Source organism: Heterocephalus glaber, unplaced genomic scaffold, assembly GCF_053883595.1.
Source record: "Heterocephalus glaber isolate CG9 unplaced genomic scaffold, H.glaber_assembly_v1.0 deba00001593, whole genome shotgun sequence".
NCBI classification, from domain to species: domain Eukaryota; kingdom Metazoa; phylum Chordata; class Mammalia; order Rodentia; family Bathyergidae; genus Heterocephalus; species Heterocephalus glaber.
This window is the reverse complement of record NW_028258368.1, coordinates 10639309-10653107: the sequence shown is the minus strand read 5'-3', so window position 1 is coordinate 10653107 and position 13799 is coordinate 10639309. Positions and strand designations below refer to the sequence as shown.

Below are 13799 nucleotides of genomic sequence, written 5' to 3'. Positions count from 1 at the left end.
GTGCTGTGGATCTTTTTAGTAGAGTGATGAAGTTTCTTGAGAGTTTTGGGCTGTGAGGTGGAGTAAGTTGGGAGAGGCACCGCATACCAGGAGGACCAGGCAAGACTATCTTACAATTGCCAGGTGAGGCTGATGGAGGCAGAAGGGGGTGGCAGGTAGTGGGATGAGGGAGCCAGGTTCAAGAACAGTGAGAAGGACACCTCAGGTTTTGATAGTGGATGACCTGGTACTCGGCCATGAGACAGAGACTTATGGACCAAAGGATCTCGGATTTACCCCTTGGAAATAGTATTTATAATGGAGTCTCCACTGAACTGGGGAATTAGGAAGACTGGCCTGTTGGAGGCCAAGGCTGGGATGAAGACAGTGAATTTGGGGTTGCAGAGCCAGTGTGAGATGCCAACATCACATCCATGTGGAAATTTGTAGCACATGATGGATGCAAGATCAGGGGCCAAGTCCAGATGGGGGAAGCACTTTATTATTTTTAAGTCCCAGACCTCAAAGCTGCACTTGGTGTTGCAGAGCAGATCAGCCAAGTTATACCAGCTGCTTTGAAAACATAGATGCTTGGCTTCCTACCAGGCACACTGGAAAATCTCTTAGGGGTTCCTGGAGGGTTTGATTCACAGCCACTTCACAGTGAAGAGGCCTTTGTGAATTAAGCTTTTCCTGCAGACCTGTTATATTAGATTTTGTCTAATAAAGAGGTAGTTAAGTAACTTGTTTGCTCCTCTAAAGGAGACATTTTAAAGTTTTCTCCTGGATGTGAGATAACCAGTGTTAATGTACTGGATTCCTAAACCAACCAAACTCAGAGTCTTCTGTTTTCACTCGTGCAGGTTTACAGTGTGGTGTGTGGATTATTTGAATCAGCTTTCAGTCAGATTCCTTATTCTAGTTAGAGTTCCACACAACAATGACTTTTGAAGAGTGTTGTAGGAGGAGCCAGAGGCCAGATTCTGGGCCGGCAGTGTCGCCTCAGGGGCTCTGTCCAGCACAGTGCCCTGTTCTGTCTGATAGAGTAAGTGACAGAAGGCCTGGTTTTGGCTTTGATGCCTGCAGCTCCGGATCGCTCAAGGACCTTTTTAAGAACGTGGACCTCTCGCCCTCTAGTGGCAGTTTGTAACAATTGCAAACACACGGAAATAGCGACACTTAGGTAAAAGATTCTGGAAGGAAGTCAACCTGCCCATTCAACAAAGCCCCGGTCGCCCATTCAACAAAGCCACGGTCACCCACTGAAGACATCGAGGTTCATTTAGGGTTTTGTATGGGCACGTTCCCAGTGGGAACGGAACACGGAGCTCGTGCACCCCCGTTCAGCGACCTACCGTGTTCGTGTTAAAGCTCTCTGAGCTGGGAGGGCTTCCTTCTCTGAGGTGTAGGGAGAGCTTTGTGTGCAGAGAAGGCAGGTGCAAATGGTGAAGGAGCTGCTCTGATACCCAAGGCCCCTTAAGCAAACAGTGGTGCTCAAACTGGTTTCTGAATACCCTTCCCACAGCTGTGGGAGTTAGGCTTCTGTTGTTTTCTACCTGTGAGTTCCCACTACTGAAATAATTAGAAAAAGAGATGGGTAGAAATAGAAAAGAGGTTAAGCATGTGGTAGGGTCAGTGGATGTGCAGTTTACAGTCTCTTATCCAAGATTTTGGGACTGTCTGTATTTCAGAATTTGAGATGGTCTGGATTTTACAAGGGTAAAATAGTGTAAGTCCATATATTATGTAAGAGCCTCTGTTGTCTGGGACGTACTTTATAATCCTGCCAATAAATATTTCGGCAAAACAACATGAATATTTATGCACCTATGATAGTTAAGGTATTTAGAGGCCACCAATGTTCTCCCTATATCAAAGTCTTGCTTGGATGTACCATGTACAGGTGCAAATTCCCTATGATGAATGTTAGCATTATGTATGCCTAAAATATAACAATAAATGTTATGCTATTAAAAAAAAATAAAGTCTTGCTTTGCTGGTCACTGTGAGTGGTTCTCTGTGCTGCAAGCTTGCTGGAAATGCAGGTAAGACATTACAACCCTGAACTGTAATCCTGCTCTTCAAAGATGGCAGAAACAGAAGTGAGGCATACATGGCCTCAGGGTTGCATGGTAGCCCCATGGTAGTCAGGAGGCAGATTGGGTGGACTGGAGGGATCACATGGAACGTGCTTGGTATCACACTGCCTTAGGGCACTTTAGCCTGCTGCATAGGAGAAAGTTTGGGAAATATGACTCATATATGTTGACTAGGTGGCCAAATAAAGACTCTACAAAGCATGTCAAATAGCCAAACTATTCTGGGTCCTCCCTGTCTCCCACTGTGGCACATGTGTGCTGGAGCGAAGAGCTCATTTCCAGTCTGCTTGCTGCCATCCATGAGCTATAAAGGGAGGTGCTGCATGGAAGCTTGAGGGAAATTTTTTTGTCCTCCTGGGTTTTTAACCTAGGGCCTCCTACATTCTAAGCAAGGGCTTTATCACTGAGCTACATCCCCAATCCTTTTTAAATTTTGCTTTGAAATAGAGTCTCTATAAGTTGCTCTGGGTAGCTTTGAACTGGTGATCCTTCTGCCTCGGTCTCCCAGACTGCTGGGATTATAGGTATGTGCCACTACACCTGGCTTGATTTTGTAAATTTTTGAATGAGAGCATCATTCCTAGCTTGGCCAAATCCCTTCTGAGAAAGTTAGGTCTTTGGCTTGTGAAGCACAGGATCCCAGTGATAGTTGGTACTTGGGTGACTTGGCCCTTTGAAGCCTTCACGGGAAACACTCTAGAACATGCATCTGGCTTCAGCATAGCCTGAGCAGAAAGTGCAGAATCAGGTAGCAAAGAGCAAAGCTGAACTGGAAGGAACTGCAGGACTCCTGGGCAGAGTCTGGCTTGAGGATGCTCAACTGAGAAGGGTTGGCCCTACTTGTTGATCATTCTGAATCTATTCATGCTCCATGTTCCAGAAACCCTGTATTTCCCAAGAAGCCTGGAGACCTGAATGCTTCTCTGACGGTCACAGTGTGAGCCTGAGGACCCCCTAAACCTCTGGCTGCCTTTTGTCTAAGATGTCAAGTAGGGCAGTTGTGAGGACAAAATTCATTATTTTATCATTATTCATGGGAGTTTAGAAATTAAACTTTGGCTTCTTTTCATACCAAATTCTTTTAGATTGAGGTCTCTGGAATTTTGGAATTCTTTTGAGGCTTTCTAGATTTCAGTGGGAATATTCTGTAACTAGGCTAGAGTTTGTGTTGTTATTGAAATTTAAGGCTCTAAAATATGTTTTAAATTTATGAGGAGCCAAATTCTAATATTTTTTATGGTTAAAAGAAAGTCTTTATTAACAAAAGCCATTTCAATTCTTGTAAGTTCATCTTAATATTAAATAGAATAAGGTGCTTAATAGCTGTAATTCAACACTTTATTGCAGTTCAGTCCTTTTCAATGAACTTGCTGTGAACCTGTTTATATTTTAATAGAAGCCAAGAATCAAATATTTAGATGGATGTAGCTAACTGCATTGGAAAATGAAAATTTATAGATGTTTTATCATTAGAGCAGAGTAAAAAAATCCAATGAAGGATATGATAAAGTTTGGTTTAGAAAGAATTTATTGATAGGCATTATCCCTTTTTTAGAACAAGTATAATTTACACAAATTAAATGTCTCTTTCTGTCAAATATTAATACATACTTAGCACCTTTTTTTTTTAAGCTGAAATAGTATTTCAGTTGTTGGTTACAAAAAAAAACCAGAAACTTTATCAGAATTTAACATAATTTACAAATGTCCTAAGGATTCATAAGCCACATAATATTTTAAGTAGAAAAATACTAATTTTAAAAGTTTGGTACTGTTTCTGTGGTTTATATGTATTAACTGATCTCTTTAGAGGAAACCCAACTAAAAGTTGATCATATTAAGTTCTGTAAAATAAAAGCAAAAGCTAATCACTTTCTAACAAAAATTGTATACAACACCTCCGAGTACCAAAGATATCATTTAGTGGTTAATTGCCCAGTACAAAATACTAAATAAAATACATTTTCTGTATTGTTTTCAACTTGCAGCCACTCTGTTATCCAAAATAAGGATTTCCAATAGATAAAACCTGTGGTGCAATTTACTTAGTGTAGACCATTCCATTTCCCCCATTAGGTACTTAATTTTCTCCCCCAAGGCCTCCAAACCCCCACTGTGGCACCATATTATTAAAAACATTAAGTAACTGAGATTTATACTGCAGATCAAGGCATCATTTGAGTAATTTCAAATGATGTACAACTCCTCATGTAAAAAAGATGTTTTGTGGTCACAATTACCTCAAACAGTAATTATATTCAAATAACCTGACATATCATGCCTTATCAATTACAGAACCATGATTTTGACGCATGGCAATTTATAAGTTAAGCAACTATGAAATGCTAAAAGATGTGAACAGCTGTTCTTCCATTTAAGTGTTAAGTATTCAGTTTAAGAGTGCTGCAAAACTCAGGTAATGACTTTATTTTTGTAGTTAGCATATCCTACCCGCGGTACAGCATGCTGTCATAAAGTACAAACCCAGGGAAGGTAATCCCTTTACTAAGTCACAAAACTTTTAGCAACCAATACAGTGCTCTTTAATACAAGAAAATATTATTGTTGGAGTCATATATTACTTCAAAAATATCACTTAAGTACCAAATCAAGACACTGTGGTTCTTAGCAGAGCAAATTATTTTATACAAATTAATGTCTTTTACAACGATACAGTTTCTTCTTTTAAAGGGGGTTCCTCTCACACACAGTTCTAGTTTGCAGCAGGGCAACTCTGTGCACCTAAGGGGTGACTCTGCTTTGTTCTGGGGTTGGTCCACAGCCAGGTGAAGTCCCAATGCCTGAAAAGCTTTAACATTCTAAGTTAAGAAGATTCATTGTCAATACCAATTTTTTCCAAGTACTTTTTAAAAAATGGTTACCTTTTCATATAAATACTGGAACCCTAACAAGTAGTCATTTCAAGTCATACTAACAGCAGATGATCCCTGTGCTTTAGAACCTCTGTATCTCTGTGTTGATGAAAATCACACAGCCTCACTCCAGTCTATCAAAAAAAATTCTACCTAATAGTTGTGTTTTTTAAATAACAAATAAATATACTGTCAGCTTGGAGAGACCTGGGGGACCTGGTGCTGTAAACCAATTTTCTTTATCATTTCTCTACAAATGTGGCCACTGCCATTGGTGTCCTTACTCTTCCTCTTGCTGAAGCTGCCAATTCTTCAGTCTCAGCATTTAATTTGTGTATTACCCATGCCATTGCTTCTTGGGCCTTTATTAGCAATGGAAGATATCGTGCTTGCTATCAGTCCTTCAAGGTAACTGCTGAGGCTGACCCCTTTCACCGTGATTATGGCTTCCTGAGTCAAAACAGTTTTTTCTGCATCCTGAGAATGTGGTTTGTATATGTCTTTCATCTACTGAAACCATATTTGTAAATGAAATAGTAGTAGATTTAAGTTCCATTGTTTTCTCTACAAGATCAACTACAGAATGTTCTTAAACATCTGTTTTGGTTCTTGCTGCACCAATAATAGACTTCACAATGGAAGGCAGTCCCCACTCTGTGCTAAGAAGTCTGTGGCTGTGGAGCTTTCCAGAGGGATCCATATATCTGTCCAGCACGTCAACTCCAACCACACTGGGGTGCATTGGGTTTGGGTATTTCTGCATCGCAGCTGTTGTTAGTTTCCCAGGGGTGGTCAAATACGTGCTCCGCAGTCCAGATCCTCATGGTACCGGCGGCCTGCTCAATGTTTCCACGGCTTTAGGGGACAACAAGTCCCAATTCTAATCTTAACTTAAAAAAAAATCTTTTCCTCTGACAGCACCCTAACCTTTTTATCTGCTATTTAGGACAGAAAAACAAAACCTACTGCTTCGAGTTTGCCTAACTCTAGCCTGAAATCCATAGTTTTAACTAACAAAAACATGGAGTCTGGAAGCCTGGAAGTTTTGTCATTTCTCCTCATGCCAAAGTTCTCAGTCCTACCATGTAGCTTCCATACAAACACAGAACTGCTAGGATCAGCAAATGATTCCACACATCCCTTGGGCTGTGGGCAAAACCACAGGAAAACATTTGAATTGCACTCAGGGTCAATAATGTTGTTGTTGCTAAGCTGAAACTGTAATGTAATTTGGAAGATGTGGCTTTCTTGCTTGAACTCAGGTGTGATGACAAAAACATCTTGAAGGTTGTTTCTAAGCCATTTGTTTATCTGATGTTTTTCCTCATCAGAGCAACGTGACAAACACAGTCAAGCTGGACAGATATCATATGTTTTTTTAAAAAAAATTTACCTTATTTTAATCTTTTATTATTACTGTCTTTTGAGATGCGAATCTCATTGTGTTGCTCATGTTGGCCTTAAACTCCTGTGTTCAACAAATCTTCCTGCTGAGTAGCTGACTACAGGTGGATGCCAATGTGCCAGGCTTACTTTTTTTTTTTTGGTACCGGGGATTGAACTCAGGACCTTGTGCTTTTGAGGCAGGCGGCGGAACCACCGAGCTAAATTCCCAGCCGCCAGGTTTACTTTTGATGTTAGATCCTGAGTTTCACCCATCAGTGGGGGGCAAAGTGAGGAAAGCCATACAGGTGGTGCGTTAACTATGGGAAAGTAGTAGACTCAGACCTCGTGCTGATTTGCATTCCTCCGCTTCCTGAAACCACAGCAGCCCTTCTGGCCCTGCTCCACTCTCCATCTAGGGCAGTTGTGGCAAAGTTACAGCATGTGTGCTGCAACTGTTTGTTATCATTGAAAGCTCCAAAAAGTTTGCCATCCCTGATCTAGGGCATTCTGTGCATTTTACTTAATTATTGTTTGTTTTCTCTCTCCCCTTGCTGGAATATTTGCACTCCTTGAGGGTCAGGCCCAGGCTCAGCAGCAGGGACAGAAGTTGAGGACCCCACAACAGGGCTGCAGATCCAGGACCAGCCTGGGCTCTGTACCTGAGCAGCTATGTGTTATATCGGATCTTCCTTTGCAAATAAGATTTGTCTATTTCACCTGGAAGCTCATGGAACAGAAAAGATGCAAGGGTTTGCTGAACCCTGAAATGGGTGACTCAGGAGATTTTGCTCAGGGCCCCTGAGGCTCCTGTGAAATGAGGAGCTGGAATCCTGCAGCCCCTTGCAAGCCTGGCTTCCTGTCAGCAGATACTGCTCAGACCTAGATGGCCATCTCTTGGGACAAGTGAGTGCCTGAGCTTTGAGGAAACAAGTGACATTCTGCGTTAAAGGCAAATGGAGGACTATAAGTCCTATAAGAGACTAGTATTTACATCCTTAGATACATTTGAGGTGGAGACTTTAGTGTCTCCATAGGATACAGCCCAGCCCAGCCTCACTTTCCTCTCCTAGGCCTCAGTGGATGCTTGGGTAACACTCAATTCAATGGCGACAAGCCTGAGCCACTCACTGTAGGGAGGCAAATCTCCACCCTTGTCCTGCATTTCCACAGCAAAAATGCACAGTTACTTTGGTTCTGGACCAGCTTTCCAGGTATATCTGCAGAGTGGACAGCCTGGGAGGACTGAGGAGTCTCCTAGGGAAAGAGCAGGCCACCTTTGTCAGTGTAATAAAGACTGGAGAGGTGGCAGTTTGGTCTGTTGGGAGCACTGCATAACACCCACCCAGCCCTTTCTCTCATTCCACGTATAAGGGTCAGGGGCTGAGGGCACCAATGAGCACACTGGCTTGTGCTATGTGCTGTGATCTCTGACCCAGGAGCTCTGAGTTTTCCCCACATCGTGAATCTGGCATTGAGACTTGTCAGCTTTCAAGATGGGCACAGCCCAAGCCTCTCAGTTCTTACACCCTTTCTTCCTCTGGCAAAACCACACTGAAGCTGGGTACCAGAAGCAATGTGGTGGAATAGTGCTAGCCCATTTATGAAATCTCTTCCAGAAATCTCTGGAACCCACGTATATGTCAGGTGATGTGACTCAGGGGAATTCAAGTCGCTAATTAGCTGATCTTAAATTCTGGGAGCTTTCTTGTTTACTAGGCAGCAAAATAGCTGCTGCTTTGAATGATGCTGCCTTTAGGGCAGAGTTTAACAAATTTTAAAATTTGTAACCTTAGACATTGTCCTTTTCTGTCCATTTTCTTTGTCTTTGCTTTTTGTTTGTAACAAGTATAAATTCTTGTGTGCAGCCTCTAGAAAGCAAATGGTGAGGGTATCCTGGACTGTCCCAGTGGCCCATGTACTCTAGGGCTTCAAGGTGGGTGAGGCAGTAGAGAGGGGACCGAGTGGCAGGCTGGTGGGGCTGAGGAAGAACAGGTGAGGTCTGTCTGTTTTCAGCTTGGTGAGACCTGTCTGGGGCTTCTGCTCTACAGGACAGGAAGACAATGAATGTTTTGTGTGTCACAAATTTGAGGGACTTATTGTGGCAAACAAAATAATAGATGGGACATACAGATAGCTTTTCAGTTTACATTTGTTTCAGGTGGCATTCTTCGAGCATTTGTACTGGGTGTGGTGAGAGGCAGGATTTTGTGTGCATTTATTGTTGTCCTGAAATTCTCTTAGTAGTCCCCAAGCTCTTGCTCGTACAGAGGTGTAAGAGTCCAGGAGGAGCCCTCCTGTGCTGGAGTAGGGGGAAGCACACAACATGCAGCAAAGGTGTATGCATGTGAGCTTGTGTGGTGTGTATGGTGGGGTATGTGTGATGCTTCTTGGGATGTGCTGGTTAGGAATTTTCCAAATGGGAAAAAGAAATTAGGTTGGAGAACCAAAGACTAATAAAGGTTTGCTTTCTTCTGTGTTCAGAAAGGAAGGGCCTCCATGGCCTGGTAGCACAGCATAGAAAACAGAGTAAGGACTATCCCTGGCAGTCACCCCTGGTCATCTGGTCTGTCTCACAAGATGACTGAACATTGCCTCCTTCCAGCGTACCTGCCCCAACACAGCCGAGCTCCTCACAGGACTGGAGGTCTCACAGAGCACACTCAAATGCATACACATTCAAATGTGCACACACATACATATGCACTAGCAACCCTCATATACATACGTGTGTGTACACTTATACTTGTAAATTTACTCATGCTCACACCTCTACACACACACATAAACCTGCAAACGTGCACACACATGCATGTCATGCTCCCAAGCATGCACACATTCATACACACTTGTGCATCATGTACCCACATGTGCATGAACTCACACAACCACAGATACGCACATGTACACACACACAGGCTCTCAGCTTGCAGTGACTGTGATGCTGTCCACCTCCACATAAGTTACACACACACACACACACACACACACACAGAGGTATCTCAGTGGAGGGATGGGAGGCTGCCCATCATCCTCTGAGGTGCCACGTGGTATAGCAGAGGCTCACAATACCTGTAAACAGTGGGAAGAACAGAGGAATGAGGAGGTTATCCTTGGGCTGTTATTATAACAACATAGAAAACCCAAAGGTTCTTGTTATATTAGAAAAATATTACACTTCATAAAATCCATGTTTATTCAAAAAATCTATTCCGAAAGTCTGGAAAGCATAATAAATATCTGTACAGTGGCCGCCCGTCTCAAACATGAAATATAAAGCACGAACATGAAAATGATCTGTAAACACAACTGCTGAGCTTGTAAACAAAGTGCCAAGTTGGAGGAGCGGGACAGAGCAGCGCTTGGGGCAGGGCAACCAGGATGTACGTGGCGTCCCCTCCTGAGCTTTGAAACCACCCTGGGTCGCACCTTCCACTTCTCCCTACCACTCAGGGACTTGTAGCGTCCTCTCCCAGTCTAGAAGTTTTACAACTCTTGAAAGGGTGAGGGGCAACCGAATATTTCAGAGACGGAAGCCTGAAACAAATTTTATCCTGTGCTTGAGAGAATGGGTAAAGCATAAGGTAAAAATCCCATGTGCATTTTCAGGAATAACACCATTTACCACTCAATACTGGCTAACATTAAGTACTACTGTCGCTCACTGAACGATATTCCAGACATCAGCACACACAGGGCTGGATTAAAATCTTGCACAAATCTCACCTTAGGATCAAGTTGAAATCCTCATGCCTCACCTACATTTGAGTTTGGGGTTGGAATCTGGCAAAGCTCTCCCACCAGTGGGGTGAATTGGGTGTTCCTCCCAAACTGGGGTTTTGCTAGGCAAGATGGATCTACAAGAGGGCCAGAAGGGGCCACTCAGCACTGGGTTAGAAAGCCTGGTGCAAAGTAGTTTTTCTTATGAGAAATTTTAATTATGGTTTTGTGATCTCAGGGGCTATGATTCTGGGAGCAGGGAGGATTCTGAGCTTCCCGAGATGTCTGTATCATCTGCTAGAGCTTGTGGAGCCTTTCACAATGGAGGGAGGGTCACTGGATGGGGAGATACACACTAATGCTATGCACAATCTTGCACTTCCTACTGCTTATAAACTGCAGTCACCTGCTGTTACACTTTAGATGTTTAAAAGCTGAGTTAAAATATTTCTATCATAACCCCTTTAGGCTCATATTCTGTGGGGGACTTCAAGTATTGCTGTGCTCTGAGCAGGGGCAGAAAAATCGAGGTATTGTACAGACTCTCATCACATACAGGTTAGGGACAGTTGGGTGATGGTCACCTCTGTCCTTTTGGCATGCTTGTGGCTCAGAAGGTGAGGCATGTGACGTGGGCGTTACTGAAGGAGATGGTGAGCTAGCTCTAGAAGCCCACACAGATACTGTGTGATGACTCTTCCTCAGCGAAGTGCTCTCCTTTATTTCCCTGGTTCTTTGCCCTCATGGCTGGAAACTCATGGCTGGAAGCAAACCAACCAACCTAGGCAAAGGCTTCGAGCAGCTGATGGGCGAACCTATGCCAGTGTAGCAAGCAGAGGATTTAAATGACTTTTGCTCATTTCTAGGAGGATGAAATCTATGACCTAAGTACTATCCACTTTTTCTAGGTTTCTAATAAGAAATGAAATAATTCAGATCTAAATCTTGAAGTGATTGGGAAAGTTACTTTAGCCTCAGGAAAAAGCATTTTCCACTGAGAAAATATGAGCAATGCCCAGTAGGTCCTCTGAAGACAGGTACATATCTGCTCCCTACTTTTTAGTTTTTTGTAGTTCTCTCTAAAATAATAGCCTCATGGAATAATTAAAGCTTGTGAAACAAGTTTATATTTTAAGGTCTGAAGACAATTAAACCAAGCTGAGTTATTTTCCAGAATGCAGCACTTTCTTTGGGTTGTGGTGTTGGGTTCTAGAGTGAATCAAGATAGAGGGCAAAATAATGACATATCTATGGGCTTCTTAGTGCAAGCCCAGTGTGACCCACAGGGGCCTCTCAGTCACTGCCAGGTGCAGAGGGGGATATTCTTCAGTGGTACCAGGAGCAGGGGCCGCGAGCCACAGGTGACAGCATTCCCTGTCCAGCCTGATCAGCAATCCCCCAGTTTAGGACTGGCTGGGGCATCCTCAGTATCCCTAAGGGACGCTGGAGAACACACATGTCCTTGTGGGCTGGGCTGAGCCTGCCACGCAAGAAGGTTCTCACTCAATTCTACTTCACAAGTAACACACTTGCGTGCGCACACCACATTGGCATAAATGAAATGTTGATTTAAAAACATCTCTGTGCAACAGAAACACAAAACACAACATAAGCTACAGCTTCTACAAAGTACATCTCTCCTGTTGATGGTGAGCTCACTCTCCTGCTTCCATGAGTGAGTGTTGGGCTGATGTCTCTCTCCTTTCCCCAGTCCTACAGAGGTAGAGATGGGGGAGGTGGTAAAGTTCCATGTTCTACCCTTTATAGCTTCTCTGCAGACCAGAATGATGAAGGGAGTGAACACACCAAAACCTTCACCTTGGAGGCATGTGCAGACCCAGTGCTCTCTAGAAAGTCTCTGCTGCCCTTGTCACCAGTGAGCTGGGGACGTCAGGTCAGCCTCTGCAGGGACAACCTAGACAGAGTCATACTGGTTCCACCTGGCTCCTTCCCAGGGCCCTGCTCCAGACCTTTGCAAAATGGGACTGAAGTGCATACCTGGCTGACTGCCTCCTGCATGGGCTCTCTGCTCTCACAGGTCAGGGGCAGGGAAGGAGAAAGCAGCCAACACCTCCCTCATGCCCAGAGGAGAGACCACAGCTCTTTGGATGATATTGGGTAGGACCAGGCCTCGAACCTGAATGACCCTGTCACCCAATCATGTGTCTATCAAGAACCAAGACACCAGGACATCTGGATGCATCCAGCCCCTCAGAGGGGCTCTGCAGTTATCTGACAGCATCCCACACTGACATCCTTCTCCCTGTAGTAATAAGAACACCTGTACTGGGAGTCTGACCACATTACTGGCTTCAGAGCTGGAAAGAATCTCTCCCTATAACTACACACCATTATATGGACAGACCAGGACCCTGGAAGCAAGCCAGGCTCTGACATGGTGATGCAAGTTGACTGCATTCATTTGGTTTTGCTTGGGAGTGAAGGAGAGAGCAGGCGGCAAGTTCAGCACAGCAAGACTCTGAGGATCACTGCAGGACTCTCTTTGGGGCCAAGAAGGAAAAACAGAAACAGTGAAGGCCAGTTCTGCCTTTGAGTTGGACTTGTGGTCACTTCTGGTGCCTGTGAGCGGGGCCATGTCCAACGCCTAGGAGCCTGAGAGGGCACCAGGCAGGACAGTGGGGTTGGCGTCCAGGTGCTGCTGACTGCTACAACCTTGTGGACGTGAGTCTTTTCATGCCTCTGCGCTGGGCCAGGCTGGATGACAGCACGGGCTCCAGTCGTGGGGCCTGCGGTGTCCTGTTTAAAGCAAAGTAGGTTGCTGCCATTGCACCCTAAAAGAAAAAGGGAAGGCAAAGGTGAGCATGGTGCCCTGTCACTGCTGAGGGAGGTGCTGGGGCCACAGGACTCCATAGAGCCTTAGATCTCCCCAGGATTACTGGGGCTCTGAGTGTAGTGAGTCTGCTGCAGTGTCAGGCACACAGTGGGCCCATAAATTTTACTGTCACTGCATCCAGCCACCCTGCTACACCAGCCTCCAAAGGTGCTTGTGCCTCAGGAGTAGGTATTGTAGACCTGCATGGAGCCTGAGGATGAAGGCATGTGATTGGCTGGTTGCTAACAGGGAGGCCAGGTCTGTTTTGGGGCCTGCTGGGTCACCAAGAACACTGTCATGGCCACCCAGGGACCATCAACTTCAGTTTCTGCCACTGTAGAGTAGACTAGACTAACATAGTGACCGGCTTATCCTGGAGTAGCTCCAAATCCGCGGATGGATCTAGAACAGACCATACCTAACTGGATCACGCCATAGCGTGCAGGATGTCTGAAATGGAGTCCTGCCCAGAATACAGCTGCCTGAGAGATGAGTGCTATTCTGGCTGTCTATCACTAGCACAATGGGGATGTCTGCAGACCTCTGGTCTAGAACTGAGGGCCCTGGAACATGAGGCCATATGGCCGCCACTCTTTCCTACCCAGAAGTTGTCACTCAAATATGAATGCTGGGTGTGGCTGCACATGTATGATGAAGTGGCTGGTTGGTACCTAAGGGACACCTGCAGTTTCCTGCCCCCATTTGTCCCACAGCCACTTGGTACCTTCACTAGGTGAACATCTTGTCTGCTCAGCTGGTTCTGGGACAGGAACTCTCTGTTGACAATCCATGGGTGCTTCAGCACTTGCATAGTTGTGAGGCGCTGCTGTGGGTCCACGTGGAGCATCTTGGACACGACATCCTGCAGAGGGTCACAGGCAGAGGGGAGAGAGTGCTGGGTTGGTTGGTGGA

At 44.8% G+C, this 13799-nt stretch overlaps 1 protein-coding gene and 1 pseudogene across 7 annotated transcripts in view; both read right to left on the bottom strand.

Annotated features, from left to right (window-relative positions):
- Window positions 1-3597: 3597 nt before the first annotated feature.
- Window positions 3598-9345, bottom strand: LOC110344353 (PRELI domain containing protein 3B pseudogene; annotated as a pseudogene). Its single transcript, XR_015444056.1, has one exon. The product of XR_015444056.1 is annotated as a PRELI domain containing protein 3B pseudogene (transcript).
- Window positions 9346-9506: 161 nt separating this feature from the next.
- Rps6ka2 (ribosomal protein S6 kinase A2) overlaps window positions 9507-13799 on the bottom strand; it is a 388980-nt gene continuing 384687 nt past the window's right edge. For all 6 annotated transcript variants that reach the window (XM_013076709.3, XM_021238007.2, XM_004856927.4 and 3 more), the window contains 2 exons: window positions 13612-13749; window positions 9507-12846 (listed from right to left, as the gene is read on the bottom strand). In XM_013076709.3, coding sequence (XP_012932163.1) covers window positions 12721-12846; window positions 13612-13749 — 264 coding nt within the window. In that variant the 3' untranslated portion in view covers window positions 9507-12720. The remainder of the gene's footprint in view (window positions 12847-13611; window positions 13750-13799) is intronic.